At 45.1% G+C, this 22,777-nt stretch overlaps 1 protein-coding gene and 1 long non-coding RNA gene across 2 annotated transcripts in view; one reads left to right on the forward strand and one right to left on the reverse strand.

Moving 5' to 3' along the window:
• LOC100346007 (GLIPR1 like 2) overlaps positions 1-22,775 on the forward strand; it is a 49,164-nt gene extending 26,389 nt beyond the window's left edge. The window contains exon 5 of the mRNA XM_051845694.2: positions 22,534-22,775. Within this exon, the coding sequence (XP_051701654.1) occupies positions 22,534-22,775 (242 nt within the window). The remainder of the gene's footprint in view (positions 1-22,533) is intronic.
• LOC138844225 (uncharacterized) lies at positions 583-22,765 on the reverse strand. The gene is made up of 2 exons (XR_011379790.1): positions 22,650-22,765; positions 583-1,294 (listed from the first exon to the last, which is right to left on the reverse strand). It is a non-coding gene; the product is annotated as an uncharacterized lncRNA (long non-coding RNA).
• Positions 22,776-22,777: the final 2 nt, after the last annotated feature.

Consider the following 22,777-nt stretch of genomic DNA (forward strand, 5'->3'; position numbering starts at 1 on the left):
AATAATAAGTATAATAATAACAGACAAATTCTTAAATGAATCCACATCTAAAATAAACATAAGACTAAAGAAAAAACTTGAATAGCTTCATATGAAAAACTAAAGGATCTAAGATTTTACCTTACTTACAAGTTAGCAAATTAGCTACAATCCAAGGATACTGAAAGAAGACAGACAGTTTCTGGGCCTAAGACAAAGAACTATATTTTACTTATAGCAAAGGTAATGAATGAGTTTTTAAAAATATTTTTGTTGTGGCTGGTACTGTGGCATAGTGGGTAAAGCCGCCACCTGCACTGTCAGCATCTCAGTGCCAGTTCAGGATCCGGCTGCTCCACTTCCAATCCAGCTCTCTGCTATGGCCTGGGAAAGCAGTAGAAGATGGCCCAAGTCCTTGGGCCCTTACACCCATGTGGGAGACCATGAGGAAGCTCCCAGCTCCTGGCTTTGGAATGGCTCAGTTCTGGCCGTTGCGGCCATTTGAGGGGTAAACCAGCAGATGGAAGACCTCTCTCTCTCCCTGCCTCTGCCTCTCTGTAACTCTGCCTTTCAAATAAATGAATAAATCTTTAAAAATATACATAATTTTTTTGTTTTTTAAATTTTAATTCAAAAAACACATTGCATAACTTAAGAAATCAAGCAATTCTGTAAGTTCTGTAATAAAAACAGTTGTCCTTGGAGCCACAGACAATAGGATACCTTTTAAAAGGTACTTTAGCAAAGAAACTGAAAAAATAAAACAGAGGGAAAAATGAGAATTGAAATGTTCAAAGTACATCAGCAAAATTATAACAGAAACCACCATTTCCTCTGGGTTGAGCAAGTTTGAAATGATTTCCTTTTCAGAAGTGAGAAATTAACTGACATAAAAATGTATAGCAAATATGTAACATTAATTCAATGCTATTGGACTACATCAACTACATTATCTCTTTGACCATTTATATCTTGTATCCACACTTGTGATATAAGCACTCATATGCCCAATAGATTTAGATATCTAATGTTTAACTCATGAATTACTAAACCTAGTAGCACCATTCTAGTCCCGGTCGGGGCGCCGGATTCTGTCCCAGTTGCCCCTCTTCCACACCAGCTCTCTGCTGTGGCCTGGGAGTGCAGTGAAGGATGGCCCAAGTCCTTGGGTCCTGCACCTGCATAGGAGACCAGGAGAAGCACCTGGCTCCTGGCTTCTGATCAGCGTGGTGCGCCGGCCACAGCAGCCATTGGAGGGTGAACCAACGGTAAAGGAAGACCTTTCTCTCTGTCTCTTTCTCACAGTCCACTCTGCCTGTAAAAAAAAAAAAAATCCAGTAAACACTCCATAAACACAAGTGTTAATTCATCTTATTAGTTTCTATATGCTTATTTACTTATGAAATATATTTGTTCTGTCTGAATCTATAATAATTTTTTAATTATCATAGGATAATTGATATCAGAAAAGGATTAAAGCAAATATATTTTAAATGGGAACTAGAAATTCAAGATATATGTGGGACAAACTATTTAAATCTATTTCCTTTTGATACATACAAGTACAAATATAGAGTGGCTACTTGACTGCAAAAAGGAAGCCACTCTGCTTCCCTCCTCTCCCTTCCCTCACCCTCCCCAAGCACCAGACTTAACTGGGTGTGGCAGAGTCCTGGCTGATCACTGCTCTGACTCACCAGGCAGAAAGCAACCACATTGCTTCCAGAAATGAACAGAACTGGAACCAGGGCAGACTCTCAGGGTGAACAGACCCTCTGCATCCTGCATTCTGGGCATGAGTTCACTCACTCTGTGTGATCCAGAAAGTTTCCTCTCAGTTTCTTGGGGCTAACAACAGCAGCAGCCCACAAAAAATTCTAGACCCAACCTTAGGAAGTTCCCTCTGCATCTCCTAGCTCACAGTTCTGGGAGACCCAGGCACAAACCCCAGCTTCACCCTTGCATGCTGCATGACAACTGGGGGCAGCTCCATTTGTGCCTTGCTGATCCAGGACTGTTAATGTTGGTATTACAATCTTTGGAGTAACTGGTACTTACTTGTGATGCTCTTCTGCATCAGCCAGCTTCAGGCATGTGGCTACCACCATCCCCAACACCTGGCTCCTACCATGGCAGATCTTGGTAATGAGCCCTGCCCCCATATCTTGCAACACCAGGACTAGCAAGAAGTACCAATTTCTTCAAACCCACCGCAATCTACTCAGTGGGATCCAGGGAAGAATCTGTTTGCATTACACTTCACTGGACCCATAACTGCCAGGGCAAAATCTCCTGAACACTTTGTAGTCAGCCAATAGGACTGCAGCAGGGTTCCGTTCACATCCTTTAGTCCTACACGAGGGCTTGTAGTGTTACAAGCCTTAGCACAAGTCACACTCTCTCAGAAGGGCCTGGGGAAGGTCCCATCCACATCACACAGTCCTAATGCCACAGACATTGTTGCCACAAGCCCCAGCATTGCTCAGCCTTGCCAACGGGACAAGGGAACAGTCCCCTTTGAGTCCCTCAGTGTGAAGAAAGAGGCCCTAGCTATCACACTTCCTGTTGTAACTGACACCCAACTCTCAGGAGACTGAAGATACATACTCTAAGAAGCCCACATTCACCTCCAAGTCACACTTCTACCCACGTGAACTGCTGCAGACTAGATCACTGTGTCACTTACAGACACAGCTGGCATTTATTAAAGCACATCACTCAGAGGTGACACTTCTGGGCTCACCTAGAACCAATGCCAATGAAACAAGCCGAGTGACACCCTGTGTTGAATCTAAATCATACAGTTTTAAAATAAAACCTCTTGCACAAAGAGGAAGGGTCTATTACACCAGATGTGAAGACATCAGTGTAGGGACATGTGGGGAGCAATCCGGACTGGACTAAGTTACTGAAATTAAGACTTATTCTATGCATCTGCTCTCCCACAACATGGCGTTGGGAGAGAAGTAAACAGCTTCCGCACAGCTGCCTCCAGTTCAACCAATTAACTGTAGGACTTGCTCCTGATTGGAGAGCAGCGTACTCGGCGTGTGGGCAGCCGAGTTGGGATTGGCGGAGGAGGACTATAAAGGAGGAGAGAGACGGCATGCACCGGGAACATCTATGGGGAACATCTAAGGGAACCCGTGCAGCCCCCGAGAAAGCCGGCCGGCGGTGTGCCGCTCCCCTGCGGAAGTGGGGAATGTGGCCAGGGGGAACTGCCCTTCCACGGAGGTGGAAGGGATAGTAGCCAACCCGGGAAGAACCAGCAGCAAACCCGGGGAGGGCCGAGCAGACGAAAGAACAGCGCAGGGTCCTGTGTTGCTCCTCCACGAAGAGGGGGAGCGACAGGGACATAGGAAGCATGAAGGAATAAAGCAACATGACACCTCCAAAATAACACAGGTATTCCTAAAGATAAAGCGGTATTTATTTATTTATTTATTTATTTTTGACAGGCAGAGTTAGACAGTGAGTGAGAGAGAGAGAGAGAGAGAAAGGTCTTCCTTCCGTTGGTTCACCCCCCAAATGGCCACTAAGGCCGGTGTGCTGCGCCAATCCGAAGCCAGGAGCCAGGTGCTTCTCCTGGTCTCCCATGCAGGTGCAGGGGCCCAACCACCTGGGCCATCCTCCACTGCACTCCCAGGGGACAGAACCGGCACCCCAACCAGGACTAGAACCTGGTGTGCTGGCACCACAGGCGGAGGATTAGCCTAGTGAGCCGCGGCGCCGGCCAAGCAGGTATTTATTTGTAATGTGCAGAGCAAGGAGCTGGGCAGCTATTGCTTGATTCTTAGACTTCTCCATGGGTCAAAGATCAGAGATTTTATAGACTTAAGCTGGGCTTGAGAGGAGCATGTTCAGCTCATGTGCAGATTTATGGTTAGTCTGCAGTGCTCATGGCCCTCCTTTGATTGGTCATTGATACCATAGTCTGGGAATTTTGATAACGGCAAAGTGGGCTCTAGAAAGGCTGGTGGCTACATGCAGATACTGGGGTCCCAGGTTCCTGGAAAAATCCTCAAAACAAGATGTAACATCAGGATGTTATCTATAAAGCAGAGAAATGGCCTCATGCATGTTTTGATTTGGTGGGATTGGCTACACCACTCCTTCAATGGAGCGAGTTATTTTTTAGTGAGAGGTTAGTTTGAATCCTAAAAGTAGGCCCAAGAAATTTTAAGCTAAAGGAGGAAGACTAGGAGACTGTGGAAGTTTAGGGCCTGATAACATCTAGCAACTGCATCAAGAACGCAGTCTACTGTTTATTTGATGTGATTTGAGGTGAAGATTTTGAGTTGGTGATATGGACTGAATGTTTGTGTCTCCAGATGTCAGTCAGATGGTTTGAGAGACTTCCTAGCCTCCATTATGAGAACCATTCATTCTATGTTCTTTGGTTAGAGTGGCCTAAACTGACATAGTAGAGAGGTAATATCATAATACAAAGAGACTGCTTCTGTCTCAGAGTTTAGTGAAAAGGACAATATGCATGAAAGCAAATAATAAAGAAGAGTGGAAACACTTAAGAGAGTCAGAAAATACAACATACATAAGGTAACATGTGAGTTGGCCCCTTGAAGAATGAATAAGAGCATGACAGAAAAAGAAGTGAGAAAAATGACACTGCAGTCAAAAGGAACAAAAGCACCAGTCACAACTGAAGACCTAGCAGTTGGTGCTGTTTTGAGAATTATGAAGCTGAAATACAGGAGATAAGATCTCCAAGATGTAAATGGGAACAATAATATTTGTATTATATTATTTATTACACATGTGTCTATATGTGCCTTTAGGTACAAGTTCAGATATGTATGTATGTATGTATATTTTGTGTGTGTGTGTGTATATCACAAAGTTATTGTAGGAGCACAGTGAGATCATGGATATGTAAAATTCTAACTTGATGCTTGTTTTCATGACTATCAACCAAACTAAGCTAACAGGGTCTCAAATTCCAACTTCTTTTGATAAATATAAGTAGCTTCATGTACTGGGAGCTAAATCAAGCAAAGGCTATTTTTCCTTCCCCACAACCTTAACACTTTTACATGTATCTCACATAGAAGAAGAATTTCCATTTGGACAATACAATGAGCAAAGTAAGATTTATTTAAGTCAGAAATCTGCTGCTGCAGCCAGGAGGGGGACTTTAAGGGAAGAAATTGGTGGAAGTGAAGTCTTTTAAGCCCAATTCGGGGAACAATTAATCAAAGGGTCGGGACAAAACCTATCAGAAAGCTGGAATTGTAATCTGTCTAGCCTGCTCAATATAAACAAGAAACCCCCAGATGGGTGGGATATGTAACTTCTTTCTATTCTCATGATAAAACTAGAAACTCAGAAGCTTGGGACTGGCACTTTTTTTTTTTTTTTGACAGGCAGTGTGGACAGTGAGACAGAGAGAGAGAGAGACAGAGAGAAAGGTCTTCCTTTTGCCATTGGTTCACCCCTCAATGGCCACCGCGGCCTGCGCATCGCGCTGATCCGAAGCCAGGAGCCAGGTGCTTCTCCTGGTCTCCCATGGGGTGCAGGGCCCAAGCACTTGGACTAGAACCCGGTGTGCCGGTGCTGCAGGCGGAGGATTAGCCTAGGGAGCTGCCGCCAGCGCAGGTGCACTTTTATCTCGCTAAAGACAGCTTCTGGGAAGAGCCATGAATTTCAGACTTCCCCTTTTCTCATTCCAACAGGGACCTGACCTAACTACCTGTTAGCACATCTAACTCATCAAATTCACCCACCCCGAGAAGAATGGCCCCTAACTGCTGGTAGGATATGGGGATGCGTCATGCTGAAAGGGAGCATCATTAAGGGACAGCAGCAGGCCATTCTTCCGAGGGTTGACCTAAGGGTCTCTGGGAGGATGCAGATTTCCTCAGGTGTGTCTGGAATAAGGCTTCTAATTGTTTGGTCCTGGATAACACAAAGCCTAGGGCAATTATCTCTCCCAGTCAAGAGGCTCATCTTTTCAGAGTTCCAGAGATCCAGCTGGAAGTCTCAAGGCGCAAGACTCAGTTTTAGAGCTTTAGACGTAAAATAATTGTCAGAGGTTTAAACCATTTGATCAAAGTAAGTTAAACCTGAGCATTTCAACCAAACCTGTGGACCAGATCTAGCTAACTCCTGCAAGATTCAAATCAGATAAAGCTAACTCCTGTAAGATTCAAATTTTTAAAGCAATGAAACTCAATAAAGGCAACAGAAAACGCATGAAACTTCCCTGAGATAACATAAAATTTTATTATCTAGGTCAGTTACAAAACACAGAAGAAACTTGATGGAAAAGAATTAGCATGTGATATCATCAGGAGCCCATCACTCAGAAGAGTTGAATATATCATGTTACAAAGAGGTAGAAAATCAAGTAACCCTGCTTTTAGAAGAGCTAACTTTTAAGATAATTTCCTTCTAATTTCATCCAAACTAATCTTACCAGCCTTCAACTTCTGCAAACATTCCACAACATGTTTATTCCTTCAGTTCCTCTATCTATCAAAAAAAAACTTTCTATACAAAATTTCTCTTCTCTTTTCATATGTAAAAATTCATTCTCATGCTTATACCTTTCTCCATAATTTTCTTTCCCACCTACTGTTTCCTTTAATTCACATCCTAAACAATCCTCAACACCACTAAATTAAGAAAAAACATCTTTCTTAAATAATATATAGAATTTTAATCAATAGTCACTTTAAAGCAGTTTTTGAATTTTGAAAACACTAAAGCAGTTTTTGAATACAGATAGGATGTAGGTAAATGATTTTTTCACAATTATTTTTTACCAAAGTATTGCAAACCCTAGGAGTCTCAGGGAAATGTTTAGCCTAGAAGATAAGACATTTAAGCATAGTACCAACAATGTTTTGTTAAGACATACATAAATATTTTGGAAATCACATTGTGGATAGCAAAAGATTTAACTAGTTATGATTACAATGACTCAGCAGTTCATAGTATCTTAGCAAGTATAACAGGGTTTCACAGACCTTTATACATATTAGGGCAGTGGCATTCAATTGGAGAGGCCTAGTTTAACAAGGCATATATTGATGACTGGCAAACAGAAGAATCTTTTTTTTTTTTTTTTTTTTTTGAGGTGAGGACAAGAGCAGATGGTCAATCTCAAGAACTACTGTCCTGGCTAGTGAGGGTGGCATGGGGTTCTTAAGGAGGCTGGGCTGTTGAGTCAGGTGCTGAAGTCTGAGAATGGGCATCTGGATGGCAGAGTAAATCCCTGGGACACTTGCCTGATGGTTTGACCTCATCAAGAGGAGGGGACAGCATGATGTTCTATAAAACTAAGCTGCTGCCATATGTTGATTGGCTGGGATCTAAGAGAGGCAAAGAATCATGCTGAGAGATTCCAGAGTTTTTCTTTAATCAGCATGAAGCCAACTCAGCTTGGAGCCATGCTCACCGTGCCCTTAGCTATCCATTTCCTTTTACACTCTGTTACAAACAATGCAAACCTCCATATCGCCAGCCCAGGACGGCCAGATGACTTTGCATCTTCAGCTGGCTTGCTCAGGCCGGTACCTGGAATTCACAAGCAAGCATGATTTTATCTGCTTGAACAGATGATCTAGTTAGTCACAGGCCCAGTAGTCCTCAGGATCCTTCCCTGAGCAAGACTGCTCATGCATAATCATGATTAGGCCCAGGGGCATAATCATGGAGGTGATTTTCCTCCTGAGAGCTCTGCTTTCACATCATCACCATTCTTCTGCCATCCCTGTAACTAATCTCCCTGTTTTAAGATTTATTTATTTACTCATCTGAAAGACAGAGTTACAATGCGGAGAGGGGAAAAACCTTCCATTTGCTGGTTCACTCCCATAATGCCCACAACAGCTTGCAGCTGGGACAGGCCAAAGCCAGAAGGCCAGAACTACTCAATCATTGTAATAGCAAAGCCCTCAAATCCCTGAAAGGACTCACACATGCATGCACACACCCAAAACTCTGGGGGTTGAAAGAGATTTTCTCCTTGGATCACAGGGCGTGGGATAGCACATGGACTGCTTCAGTGATGTTGTAAGTGGTTGGAGGTTCTCTGTCATGGGGCTGGGGGAAGTTGCCTTGATGATTGACAGTGAAGAGTGGGTTGAGCTGGCTCAGCACTTCATCACTCACTGAGATGCCATCCAGTACTGCTTGAGCATCTCCCACAGCTTCCCACTGATTTCTAATAGCCAGGCTCATCTGTGTTGGAGGCTCAGTTTCTCCAGTTTTACTTTGCTGTACCTTTTCCAGAAATTCTCCACCTCTAAGTAGTCTGCCTTCACCTCCACAGCTCCTCGGTCAGCTCTTCTTGGTTCTGCTCCTCAACTCCCTCCTATTCCACAGGAGTCAGTACTGATGTATAAGAAGGTAGCACTTTTTCTTCTTCTGTTTCAAATTTCCTACGTATTTCAGCAAGTTTAAGGATCTTTTCACCCTATTCCATGATCTTTCTCAGGGCTCTGAGGGTGGCATTACTTTCCAGGGTGAGCTTGACTGAATTCTCCTGGGCTATTTCCCTGGCCCAAGACCTCTGGCCCAGGTTCTTAGCTAAAGACTTGCTGCCATTCATTCAAATGTTTGGCTAAGATTTTCTGTGTCCCTGTGAAGCTCTCTGGCCTTGACTTTCCAAAGAACAGCTCTCCACTGCATGTTAATCTTAGTAAGGTTCAGAGCACTGATTTTTCCTCCTTGGCCAGCTTGTCCTTCAAGAACTGGCTGAGGAGCCTCTCTTCTTGGCTACCTCTTCCTCTACCAGCAACTTCTGCCAAAACGGAAGCAGCTGCTCCTCTTTGGACAAACATATCTTGGCCTTTTCCCCTCTTTTAGGCATGGTTGGATGGGGGACTGGATCTAGGCTTGAAGCTTCAGCCTGCCTCACCCTCCATTAGAGGTGGGGGAGAAGGAAAATGCTCCAAGAAAGAGGTCTCATGGAAGTGCCTTCAGCTGGGCAGGAGACAACATAGCTACTCCTTTGTGCATATGTATGTGTGTGTGTGTGTGTGTGTGTGAGATCAAATTTATTTTCTGTTTAAATTTCATTTACTTTGTTTTCCTGTAATTTACATGAGACTGCCAAGTAAACTAGGTTTGTACATTCACCACATATTCACTCAAATCTCCAACTAGAAAAACACAGGCTCTCATTTCCATGTGTACCCAAGCTCCCAATGGTAACACAGATGCCAGTGAGAGTTAAGTTCATTAAAAGGAGAGGACTAGACTCTTTATTTCACAAAATCAGCAATAATCTCCCACTAAACACTTTGCAGACAATGATTATGTGCTGAGGAAACCTAAGTGGGCAGAGAAACTTCTATAATTTAGCAAGAAAGAAAATGTGAACTTTGAGTCGGAGCATCCAGGGTGCCCACCCTTGTCAGTCTAGGAAAAAAACTTAAAAGAGAGATTGGAAAACATGGCAACATGCCCCTCAAGAGGGTCCAACTGGTGGTTAAGAAAAAGCAGGGTGGGGAGTTTAAAAGGAACCCTATTATGCTCTTGCTAGTGTCTTTTCAAAATGGTAACTAAGGAGGTAGGGAAAATGAGGCATCCTTTAGTAGCAAGGGCCAACTAAGACCAGGTGCTGGGCCTTGGCTGCATAACAGATGCAGTCTCCTCCTAAAACACACACACACACACACACACACTTCCTGATGATTGAGACAAAAGAGAAGGAATAGTGAACAGTCCCTGGGTAAATTAAACAGAACAAAATCAGGAAGGACTAGATAGAGTGGAGAGGGGAAGTTGGTCTAGGCTTCCTTTTTTAAAAAAAAAATACATATATATATATATATATATATACTGTTATTTGAAAGGCAGAGTTACAGAGAAGCAGAGGCAGAGAGAGAGAGAGAGAGAGAGAGAGAGAGAGAGAGAAATCTTCCATCCACTGGTTCACTCCCCAATTGGCCACAACAGCCAGAGCTGTGCCAACCTGAAGCCAGGAGCCAGGAGCTTCTTCCGCGTCTCCCACATGGGTGCAGAGGCCCAAGGACTTGAGCCTACTTCTGCTTCCTACTTCTACTTTCCCAGGCCATAGCAGAGAGCTGGATCAGAAGTGGAGCAGCTGGGTCTCAAACCGGTGCTCATATGGGATGCTGGCACTAAAGGCGGTGGTTTTACCCTCTATGGCACATCGCTGGCCCCTTGGCTTCTTTTAAGATTCTCCTCTAGCATGAATGTGGCCAAGATACTTTGGCTGAGAGAGAGGTTTTGTCTTCACTCAAGACAGAATTTAAATGTTGAGACAGAGTAGCAGCAAGATAGCAAGGTATAGGGATTAGAAACACAGTATGTATGGGTAACAGTGTCCCATTAATGAGGCAGAGATCCTGTACTTGTCTCCATTCTCCATTGGTTTTTGAACTCCTAAAAATAGAGTACTGCAGGGACTGTTGCTTGACTTTAAAAGTCCCTGCAATTTGAGATTTTCTACTATGACCCTTAGTCTTTTCCAAGTCTCAGACTTTAATGGATATTGGCTCTGATGGGGAAAGGAAGATGGGTTTTTAAGATGAACCTGGACAGGTTGAGCAGTTATAGCCAAACCTATTTTTGCCTGGACACTCCAAACTTCAGGATTAATATCTATCTCTCTCAGAGGGAGGCATACAGTGTGTGGGGAGCAACTGGGAGCAACTCGGACTAGACTAAGTTACTGGAATTAAGACTTATTCTATGCATCTGCTTTCCCACAATATGGCGCTGAGAAGGGAGTAACAGCTTCTACACAGCTGCCTCCAGTTCAACCAATAAACTGTGGGACCTGCTCCTGATTGGAGGAGAGCAGCGAACTCGGCGTGTGGGTAGCAGAGTTGGGATTGGTGGAAGAGGACTATAAAGGAGGAGAGAGATGGCATGCACCAGGAACATCTAAGGGGAACACCTGTGCAGCCCCCGAGAGAGCCGGCCGGCGGTGTGCCGCTCCCCCGCGGAAGTGGGGAAAGTGGCCAGGGGGAACCGCCCTTCCACGGAGGTGGAAGGGTCGGTAGCCAACCCGGGAAGAACCAGCAGCAAACCCGGGGAGGGCCGAGCAGACAGAAGAACAGCGCAGGGTCCTGTGTCGTTCCTCCACGAAGAGGGGGAGCGACATAATGGTGCCGTGACTCGGATATGAAGCCTAGGCAGGGTTTAGTGTCGTTCCTCCATGAAGAGGGGGAGCGACATAATGGTGCCGTGACTCGGATAGGAAACCTAGGAGGGAAGAAACGGGAAGAAGTGGAAAATGCCGGAGAGAGAGACTAGCAAACAGCCTAGGGAAAAGCCGGACAGAAAAGGTGCCGGAAGAAGCTATCGAAAGCCTAGGCATAGACTCGGATATGGACTGTGGGAAAGAAGTTAGGATTTAAAGTGAAAGCAAGAAGAAACTTAGACTTAGATACGGACTGCAGGTTGAAAGTGAAAGTGAAACCTAGAAGAAACTTAGACTCAGATACGGACTGTGGGGAGAGGCCAGGAGAAATGAGGGAGGAATATTGTTGGAAGAAAACTTAGGGAAACATACTGGGTAGAGAAAAATGTTAGGGAGGATGAAGCCGCGAGTGCAGGCCGAGGTGGAGACGGAAGCCATCCTGGAATTCAAGTCAGCCCGGGGAGCAAGAGGGGAAGATCTGGAACCAGAGGCAGAGACTTGGGCCGCCAGGTTGGAATTCGCCAGGTTAGTCCAGGGAACTTGGATTGAATGCTAGTGGCGGAAACGTGAGCTGGGGCTGTGTGACTCGCGGAGGCTGCCGCGCGCAGAGAGAGCGTGTGGGGCACAAGTAGATAGGGAACGCTGGGCTGGTGCGAGGCCGTGGTGCAGGCGCGAAGGGCGTGGAGACCACAGAGTGTGCGTGCGAAGCCGAGCTGCGCAGAGCCAGGAGCCCGCCGCAGGGCGGGCGCCGGGAAGCCGTGCAGATGAGAGAAGCACGGGCTGAAGCAGCGCAAAGCCGGGAAGCTGCCGCAGGGCGGCGAGGCGCCGAGAAGCAGCCTCGGGGCGGGCGCCGGGAAGCCGCAGCGATAAGAGAAACAGAAGTTTAGAAGTAAAATGAGAGAAATAGGAATGCTGGCAGAAAGAAGTAAAATAGGAGAAATAGGAATGCCCGGAGATAGAGAAATAGAGAAAAATAAGGCCTCCCCTTAACATGGCAATGAGAGAGCTTGGATTCAGTCTGCCTGATTAGGGAGGTGGTGAGCACCTGCGGGCGGCTAGCAGCTTATGCGCCGCAGGTCACCGAAGACAGGCACGAATTAACATCAATAAGGCCTCCCCACAATACCGCAATGAGAAGGCTTGGATTTGGTCTGCCTGATTAGTAAGGCGGTAAGCACCAACAGGCGGCTCGACCAGAGTATGAGCTGCAGGTCACAGAAGATAGGCACGAATCAACACCAGTAAGCCTCCCCACAATATGGCAATGAGAAGGCTTGCATTCGGTTTGCCTGATAGGGCTTGTAAGCACCTGCAGGCAGAGCAGAGCATGCGCTGCAGGGCACCGAACACAGGCACGCATCAGCGCCTAAAAACCTCCTCACAACATGGCGAAGAGAGGACCTGGATTCGGTTTGCCTGATTGATAGGACTTGTAAGAACCTGTGGCAACTCTAGCAAGCAGAGCAGAGTGTGTGCCGCGGGGCACCGAAGACAGGCGCGTATCAACGCCAAAAATAAAAAGAAAGGGGGATCTGTGGGGAGCAACTGGGAGCAACTCGGACTAGACTAAGTTACTGGAATTAAGACTTATTCTATGCATCTGCTTTCCCACAATATGGCGCTGAGAAGGGAAACAGCTTCTACACAGCTGCCTCCAGTTCAACCAATAAACTGTGGGACCTGCTCCTGATTGGAGGAGAGCAGCGTACTCGGCGTGTGGGTAGCAGAGTTGGGATTGGTGGAAGAGGACTATAAAGGAGGAGAGAGACGGCATGCACCAGGAACATCTAAGGGGAACACCTGTGCAGCCCCCGAGAGAGCCGGCCGGCGGTGTGCCGCTCCCCCACGGAAGTGGGGAAAGTGGCAGGGGGAACCGCCCTTCCACGGAGGTGGAAGGGTCAGTAGCCAACCCGGGAAGAACCAGCAGCAAACCCGGGGAGGGCCGAGCAGACAGAAGAACAGCGCAGGGTCCTGTGTTGTTCCTCCACGAAGACGGGGAGCGACAACAGTGTCTTCTAGTCCTATAAGAACTGCGGCCTTCACCTGGGCCAGGAGATCTCTACCTAGTAGAGATGGCCTCTGGGATGATCAAAAAGCAGTGATTAAAACTCAGATCACTGCAGGCACAGCTCAATGCTGGTTGAAACATCTCACTTGGGGGGCTCCTGAGATCCCTATTGCAGTCACTGTATGAGCAGAGAGGGGGCAGGGCCAAAGCTAGAGCGAAGGACAGAGAAAGTCGCTCTCCTGTCTCCAGAAGGAAATTGATAGGCTTTTCTTCCACATGAGAATAACCGGGGACTTCTAGGTGCTGATCCGATGCATCACCAGAGCCTCTAGGAGAGCCGCAGGCCCCTTCAGTCTCGTGCGGGAGATCTATTGGGAATGCCTGACCCTGGGAGTTCTTGGCCTTCAGGGGCAGTCAAATCTCCAATGATCTCCTCTGCATACAGGACACAGCCCTGGGGGTACTTTTCAACAATCCTTGGTTCTTGGCGAAATGTCCACTGTCTCTGCAGTGAAGGCACTTGGGCAGTCCCTGGGGTCTCTCTGGAGCTGCGACATCTCCAGGAGTGCACTCCTCCTCCTATCCTTTTGCATCACTGTCGGGTCCCCTCCTGATGAGTTATAAAGGACCATGGTGGCCACCTTTAAGAGGTTGTCCAGGTGCTCTCAGGTCCCATTCCAAGTCTCTGGAGCTTTCTCCTAATGTCTGGGGTAGACTGAGTTAGGAATCTGCCTTTTAAAACCACTTCCCCGGGGCCAGCACTGTGGCACAGCTGGTTAAGCCACTGTCTGCAGCACCCGCATCCCATATGGGTACTAGTTCTAGTCCTGGCTGCTCCACTTCCAATCCAGCTCCCTGCTAATGTGCCTGGGAAAGCAGCAGCAGATGGCCCAAGTGCTTGGGCCTCTGCACCCACATGGGAAACCCAGAAGAAGCTCCTGGCTCCTGGTTTTGGCCTGGCCCAGCCTCAGCCATTGAGACCATCTGAGAAATGAACCAGTGGATAGATCTCTCTCTCTCTCTCTCTCTCTCTCTCTCTCTCTCTCTCTCTCTCTCTCCATATATATATATATAGAAGCTCCCAAGGAGTGGTCAGGCAGGCACTATGCTGATCTAAAGCCAGGAGCCAGGAGCTTCTTCCAGTTTTCCCAAGTGGGTTTCCACTGCTTTCCAAGACCACAGTAGAGAGCTGGGTCAGAAGTGGAACAGCCAGGACTCAAACCAGTGCCCCTATGGGATGCCAGCACTGCAGGTGACTGCTTTACCTCATATACCACAGCAATGGCCCGTGTACTTTTAACCTTTCTAAATATAACTTTAAGGGAAAGCAAGCATTCTGCACCCTCAATTTCCACTATGACCAACCTGACTGCCTACTAACCTGTCTGACTCCTCACTACTGTCAGAAACCTCCTGCTGCAGCAGCCAGGAGAGGATCTCCAATGGGAAAGACCAGAGAAACTGGTGGAAGTGGAGTCTTTTAAGCCCAATTCAGGTAACAATCAATCAAATGGCAGGAACAAAATCCATCAGAAGGCCAGAATTGTAATCCTGTCTAGCCTGCTTATGATTAAAAAAAAAATGTAGGATAGGTAATTTCTTTCTATTTTTATGATAAAACTAGGAACTCAGAAGCGTGGGATTGGCACTTTTTTCTTGCTAAAGGCAATTTTTCTGGAGAGGCATGCATTTTATACACTCTTAAAAAGTCTTCCCCTTTTCTTATTCCAACAGGGACCTGAGCTAACTACCTATTAGCCCATCTAACTCATCATAATACCATATGGTATTTACTGTGGAAACAAGTCTTAGGTAAATTCTGATAAGTGTCTCAACATTCATTAGCACTTTTTTTTTAACCAGTGGACCATCTTTTATTTAGTCATTTTTGTTTACAACTGGAACTCTGGGAACTCAAAATTAACATCCTTGCCTGTGAGCTTCTTTTTTAAATTTTTAAAAAATATTTATTTATTTATTTGAAAGTCAGAGTTACACAGAAAGAGGAAAGGCAGAGAGAGAGAAAGATCTTCTATCCTATGGTTCACTCCCCAATTGGCCGCAACGGCCGGAGCTGCGCCGATCCGAAGCCAGGAGCCAGGAGCTTCCTCCGGATCTCCTACACAGGTGCAAGGGCCCAAGGACTTGGGCCATCTTCTACTGCCCCCCAAGCCATAGCAGAGAGCTGGATGGGAAGTGGAGCAGGTGGCCCTCAAACCGGCGCCGGTGCTTCAGGACAGGGCATTAACCCGCTGTGCCACAGTGCCGGCCCCACCTGTGAGCTTCTTATAGACACCAGAGAAGGTGTCTACCTTATGCTCCACATTATCCTGCTGTGCTTTAGTCCTGATGGACTTTCATGAGCCGGCTGCCATCCAGTTTCACACAGCTTCTCTTGGCCACGGTTTCACTTGGAAAGACTAAGTCCTCAAGGATTGCATTGTGCACGCCCATCAGAGTGCGGTTCCTAGGGCACTTCTGCTTGTTTTTCATTCAGCTTTTTCAAGTTGGCTTAGGCAGAATTCTCCTCTGAGCAATAAAGACAACATGCTTCCCACTAAACTTTTTCTCCAGCTCACAAACTAGCAGGACTTGAATTTTCTGGAAGGAATTTAGTTGAGGAACCGGAACAAAGATTATGATAGCTTTCTGGCCACCACCAACTTCGATTTCCTTGGCAGCTGTTAGTAAAATGGTGCAGTCCTATCTGTGGTGTGATCTAAGCCCTATCTGTGGTGTGATCTAGGCTCTAGCCCCCACCGCCATTGCTGGAAGCCAGGTGGCCACATGGCCCAACCACAGGTGTCAGCTCCACCCACACCCTAATGGGATTTGCTGCTCCTATTTCCCTACCTACCCTCTCACCCCCACAAAGGTTTAACAGGGCCTGCTCCTGAACACGTGTCTCTCTTGGTCTTTATCTCTTATGCTCTCCTCCTCCCTCTTACCCTCTTGTCTTCTTCCCTTGGCCTGATAGGCTTCCCCCACCCAACAATAAACCTTTCCTCTAACTCCAGTGTTTGGTGTGTTTTGTGGCGGCCTTACAAGCCATGATGTTCAGCTCTCTTAGTTGAGTCTTGAGGTCTGAGTTCATCTCCAACTCCAAGAGTGCCTGGGAGATCCCTGACTCGAACTCATCCAGCTTCTTGCCATTGGGCTTGACGATCTTGGCACTCAAGGTGAGCATGGCTTCTCCTGGTTGAGCAGCGGCTGAAGAAGAGGCCCAGATCTTGCTCATTAGCACTTACTGAAAGAGCCTTGCTCAGCAGACATTTTAAAGTTAGGAACAGCCATCCTTGGAGTGAAGGCAAGGGACAGAAGCCTCCTGTGTGAGGAAATTCTCTTGCACACTGTGCTAGCAGTATTAGAGATGTGCCTTGGGCTGCTGCTTCACACCACATTCATGGAATGGCAGGTGGCTATGACCGATCTTCCTATAAGCCTTCCATCTTAATAATTTTGCCTATGAAAATTATTCTGTAACATGCCCTGTTCTAATTAACAAACCCTTCAAAAATCCATAACCATATATGAGGTGCAAAGACTACCTTTGAAATGTAGATTCCTGATTAGAGTATACCTCAGCACTAACTAACCATAGCTAGTATAAAGAGTTGGATGGACTAACAGGTGGTCCTGAAAAGAATAAGGAAATGGGAAGTCTCCTTAAGAGGGTTCAATATGCATGCTTCTCCCTAGAACCAAGATAAAAGTGCCAATCCCATTCTGAATTTCCAGTTTTATCATGAGAATAGCACCCTTCTGAGTTTTTAGTTTATCATGTGAATAGAAAGAAGTTATCTATGCCACCCTTCTAACAATTTTTTTTTGTTATTTCTATAGTCAGCTAGACAAGATTACAATTCCAGCCTTTTGATGGGTTTTCTCCCAACCTATTATTGATTGTTAGCTGCTGTTCTGTTTTCTCCCACAAAATTGTGCTTAAAAGACTCCACTAGCACTGTTTCTCAGGTCTGCCTCTCTTGGAGGCCCCCTCCTGGCTGCTGGGGCACAAGGTTTTTGACTTAAATCTTGCTTTGCTCACTGCCTTATCCACTTGGAAAACAAGTTGTCTTTCTTTACTGCCATTTTACCCACAACACTAGGATGTGGATTAGAGTTAACTCCTACATCAAATCAGTTTACATCAAATTAAAATATCATAATACTGAAAATATGACAGTGATGTGTTTGTTGGTAAGTGTTGTATTACCTGGATCCTTCACTTTTCATCCTAACCCAGTCCCAGTAGAATAGCAGAGTCTTATGGAGCCTAAATGTTTACAGAATCTAGCAGAGAGTGTGAAATTATAGGCATTCCCAAGACACTCTGGCAAAAAAAAAAAAAAAAAAAAACCTAAATGAAAGATCTCTGTGAGTGAGATCCCAGTGGAAAGAAAAGGTCTTCAAAGAAGGAGGTACCTTTCTCTGAAGGGAGGAGAGAACCTCCACTTTGACTATGACCTTGTCTAAACAAGATAAGAGTCGGAGAACTCAAAAGGCTTCCATAGCCTTAGAAACTCATGACTGGAGCATAGGGAGATTACTGATGCCACAAACAAGAGTGTCAATTTGTAAAGTCAACAACAGGAGTCACTGTGCACTTACTCCTCATGTAGGATCTCTGTCCTTAATGTGCTGTACATTGAGATTTAATGCTATAACGAGTACTCAAACAGTATATTTCACTTTGTGTTTCTATGGGGGTGCAAACTGTTGAAATCTTTACTTAAAGTATACTAAACTGATCTTCTGTAAAAAAAAAAAAAAAAAAAAAGAAAGAAAGAAATTATCAATTCCCAACTTGACTCTCACTGGGATTAAACATGACAATAGGTCTGATCTGATTTCATCATCATTTTAAAAATCATCTATTATTTTTCACTTTATGTTTCTGTGTGGGAGCAAACTGTTGAAATCTTTACTTAATGTATACTAAACTGATCTTCTGTATATAAAGAGAATCGAAAATGAATCTTGATGTGAATGGAAGGGGAGAGGGAGTGGGAAAGGGGAGGGTTGCGGGTTGGAGGGACGTTATGGGGGGGAAGCCATTGTAATCCATAAGCCGTACTTTGGAAATTTATATTCACTAAATAAAAGTTAAAAAAAAAAGAAATTATAGGCATTACATGCCATTTCTCTCCCAGAAATCTGAAAAAGCTCATCATGTATCTCCATGGTTGTGTCTAATGCAGTATAATTAGGGTGAGATTTTTCCATATAATGAGTAGATATGATTATTGCTATACCAACTGTAGCTTTTTGTAAGGTAATTTAGTAAAACACACTGAAGTAGGAGACCTATCCCAAGGACAAGAACTAAAATTCACATTGGGATTATCAATATCTCTCTAATCTTTTATCTCTGCCTGAGTCTATCAGGTTGTGGACACGTGCTAATTTGTGCATGATTTTAAAGATCCATGGCTCTCCAAAATGAAAACAGTTTTGGTTTATTATTTTTTATGACAAATGATTATCCTGATTATATGCTTACTATTTAAAAAGCAAAATGAAACAATACAGAAAAGAATAAATAAAGAAGGTGAAGACATCACCTAAAATGTTAAAATTCAGAAATTAACACTAAAAACAAATTTCTTAACACACATGCACACTTGTCAAGCAGACATGGTGAAGACCCTGGGCAAAAAGTGATAAAACTCCTAGTAACGTTGTAAGCTTTCTAAGAAGTGGTGGCTTATACTTGCTTCAGGTAAATTAACTTTTGTTCTGCGGAAAACCACTTTTGTGGGCTTTTGTTGAAGAAATGTAGTGTGACAAGAAGTTTGGGAGTTGGGCTCTGAGTAGATAACTGTTCTGCATACTTCCATACAAATGATCTCTATGAACCTTCCCACTTTGTGATTGGTTTCAAAGAAGTAGAGGAAAACTGATGGGTTCCTCCCTCCCTCCCTCCCTCCCTCCCTCCCTCCCTCCCTTCCTTCCTTCCTTCCTTCCTTTTTATTTGTTTATTTGAAAGGCAGAGTTATAGAGAGGCAGAGGCAGAGAAAGCGAGAGATCTTCCATCTGCTGGTTCACTCCCCAAATGGCTACAAAGGCAAGAGCTGGGCCAATCTGAAGCCAGGAGCTTCTTCCGGGTCTCCCACTCCAGTGCACTGCTTTTCCAGGCCATAGCAGAGAGCTGGATCAGAAGTGGAGCAGCTGGGACTAGAACCGGCGCCCATAGGGATGCAGGCACTGCAGGCAGCGGCTTTGCCTGATATGCCACAGCGCAGCCCCAGATTCATTTCAATAGCAAGATAGTTTTAGTCACTTGCAGGAGTTGTGTATGTGTGCATGGGGGATTGCACAAGCAACTACATAATGTCACTACTAGATTTGTGTGTTTATGAGGTCTCATGTTTCTCATTCGCACGTTCAAAACTCAGTGTAGCTCACAGAGACCCAAAGATGGTGGGAAGCAGGCCCTGGACCTGGTTGTCAGATCAAACTATTGATCATCACAACATTGATCAAAAACTGGCCCCTGAGCCCTACAAAGGTGTCGCTCCCCCTCTTCGTGGAGGAGCGACACTGAACCCTGCGCTGTTCTTTTGTCTGCTCGGCCCTCCCCGGGTTTGCTGCTGGTTCTTCCTGGGTTGGCTACCGTCCCTTCCACCTCCGTGGAAGGGCGGTTCCCCCTGGCCACTTTCCCCACTTCCGCAGGGGAGCGGCACACCGCCGGCCGGCTCTCTCGGGGGCTGCACAGGTGTTCCTTCAGATAGATGTTCCTGGTGCATGTTGTCTCTCTCCTCCTTTATAGTCCTCTTCCACCAATCCCAACTCTGCTACCCACACGCCGAGTACGCTGCTCTCCTCCAATCAGGAGCAGGTCCTGCTGCTTATTGGTTGAACTGGAGGCAGCTGTGTAGAAGCTGTTTGCTCCTCTCCCAGCACCATATTGTGGGAGAGCAGATGCATAGAATAAGTCTTAATTTGAGTAACAGTCTAGTCTGAGTTGCTCCCCACACAAAGGAAGTGTTTATCTTAGGTCAACACAATTGAAAGGAATGATAGAAATTAGTCAGCCTAGACAAAACTTGAAATTAGATATGAGTATTTTATAAAGTTATCTGGGAGAGAGTGGCAGGCAACAATAATTCCACCTTAAGATTCTATAATGTTTCTTTACTTTTTATGAGTATCCATTAGAAATGGCTCCCCCACCCCCATTTCATTTTCCATATTGATTTTCTAAATTACAGGTATTTTCTAAAGCCAATCACAGCCCACTTGCAGCTAAAATCCTCCCATGACTTCCCATTCAAAGCAATGTCAGAATCCAGAAGCTCTCCCTGATCAGAATTTCGTCTACCTGGCATGAGAACAGCGCTTGGATTCTAAACTCCGGGACACCTGTATTGTGTTTCCTTTCAGAATCAGTATTTGAAGAACACCTTTACAGAAGGCAATAATATGCAGTTTCTTTCTCTATCCTTGCCTTGACACCATGTTTCCAACTTCACAACCAGATATGTAATTCCTAGTCCCTCAATTCCTTTCATCTCTCCAACCCTCTTTCACTTGACCAATACCCATCTGATACTAACATCAATTGGGACCTCCCCTGCTGTGTGTAGGAGGCCACCTTTGCCCTTTCCAGAATGAATTAAACATCTGTGATTCCACATCTCCCTCTGCATTCTTCAATCCATGTTTAAGCAGCCCTGTTGTAGCCATCCCTTCTTCTTCTTCTTTTTTTTTTTTTTAAAGATTTATGTATTTACTTGAAAGACAGAGTTACAGAGAAAGGAGGAAGAGAGAGAGAGGTCTTTTATCCGCTGGTTCACTCTCCAAATGGATGCAATTGCCAGAGTTGGGCCAATCTGAAGCTAGGAGCCAGGAGCTTCTTCCAGGTCTCCCACATGGGTGCAGGAGCCCAAGCACTTTGGCTCTCTTCCACTGCTTTCCCAGGCGCATAAGCAAGGAACTGGAGTATAAGTGGGGCAGGCAGGACTCGCGCCAGTGCTCAATTAGGATGCTGGTACTTCAGGTGGCGACTTTACATGCTAGTGCCAGCTCCTGTGGCCAACCTTGTCACCCCCATCTCACGCCCTTATCCTTGAGAACTCTTTGAGGGCAGTGACTGCTTTCATTTCTCTGTCAGTAAGCTGAATACATGGAGCAGGACTTTAATGTAAATCAGCTAGCTCATGTGATTCTGCCAAACATGGAAGAATAAGGAAGTGGAAAAGGTTCCATTGTCCTTATTCAGCCTGTAGCTGAGGCTTACAGAGCTTGGTAACTTGTCCAAGGTATTACAGCTAGTTAGTATCAAAATGCAAGTTAAATTTTAAATTTGAGACCAGTGCTGCCCTATTATTCCCACACACACCCTACCCTCTTCTTTTCCACTTCTTTCCATTTAAAAAAAAATTTTTTTTTGAGATTTATTTATTTGAAAGGCAGAGTTACAGAGGAGAGAGATTGATCTTTCATTTGCTGGTTCAAGTCTAGGCCAGGATGAAACCAGGAGCCTGGAACTCCAGCTGGGTCTCGCACATAGGTAGGTGTCAGGGGCCCAAGTACTTAGGCAATCTTTAGCTGCTTTCCCAGGCACATTAGCAATGCTGGTCTTACTTCTTTCTGTTTTACACACACACACACACACACACACACACACATACAACATTGTGAATATATTCTAGGTCAAGTTAAGTTAACCAAATACAATAGTTTCCCCTTAAAAATGCATTCACTTTAAGTTTTTAAATTACATGCTGTTCAAAGTAGAATGATTAAATCTCACACCTTCCAGCACTGCACCATCCGGATATGAGTCATCCCTTTGCCTGGCTATTCCGTGGTGTGTATAATACTCACCCATTAGTCACCTAGTAACAGTCTCAGTTATCAGACTACGTTATCAACTGTGTTGGTGCTACAGTGCTTGTGTTCACGTAACTCTTAATTTATTTTAAAATGACCCAAAAGTGCAAGAGTAATAATGGGGTCAATTTTATTACAGATTATTATTAAGATTGTTCAATTTCATTATTAGTTAATGTTGTCTACCCTTACTGTATCTAATTTATAAATTAAACCTTATCATAGATAGGTAGGTGAAAGTAAAAACATTCTACCCAATAGAATGCAGTATTAGTTGTAGTTTCAGGCATCTACAGGGGGTCTTGGAGCTCATACAACCCCCTTCCCCACGCCACCCCCACTTTGCCCTACCAGTTAAAGGAAAGCTACTACATTTCAACCAGTGTGCTGATATGTCTCTTTTAAAAAGGTTTAAAAAAGCATTTTACAAGATATTTGAATAAGAGAATCACCACAACCTTCATAAAAATATTGGAGGCTGTTATTTCTGGAGACTTGAGCATTTCCTTTGGAAATATCCCCCAAGTCAGAAAGAAAGTCTGACCCAGCCCCATAAAAATCTCTGTTGTCACAGGAGCTGTGTCACTGAGAACCACTGAAACGACAGGGTTAAGAGAGCAAAAGGAGCTGCAAGCCATATATGGAGAAACTGGTTTCTTAAAACTTCAGATGAACTCAAGTCGTGCTTACCCTTCTCTCAAAGCTGAGTTGGCTATGCTTTGCAAAGCTGAGAACTCCCAGGGAGACGAGCTCAGGCTCAGAAGTGGCAGCGACTCTGGATTCCAGCCTCCCAGAGCTCTCTGGCAGACAGACTGAGC

The sequence above is a fragment of the Oryctolagus cuniculus genome, chromosome 11 (genome assembly GCF_964237555.1).
Source record: "Oryctolagus cuniculus chromosome 11, mOryCun1.1, whole genome shotgun sequence".
NCBI lineage: Eukaryota > Metazoa > Chordata > Mammalia > Lagomorpha > Leporidae > Oryctolagus > Oryctolagus cuniculus.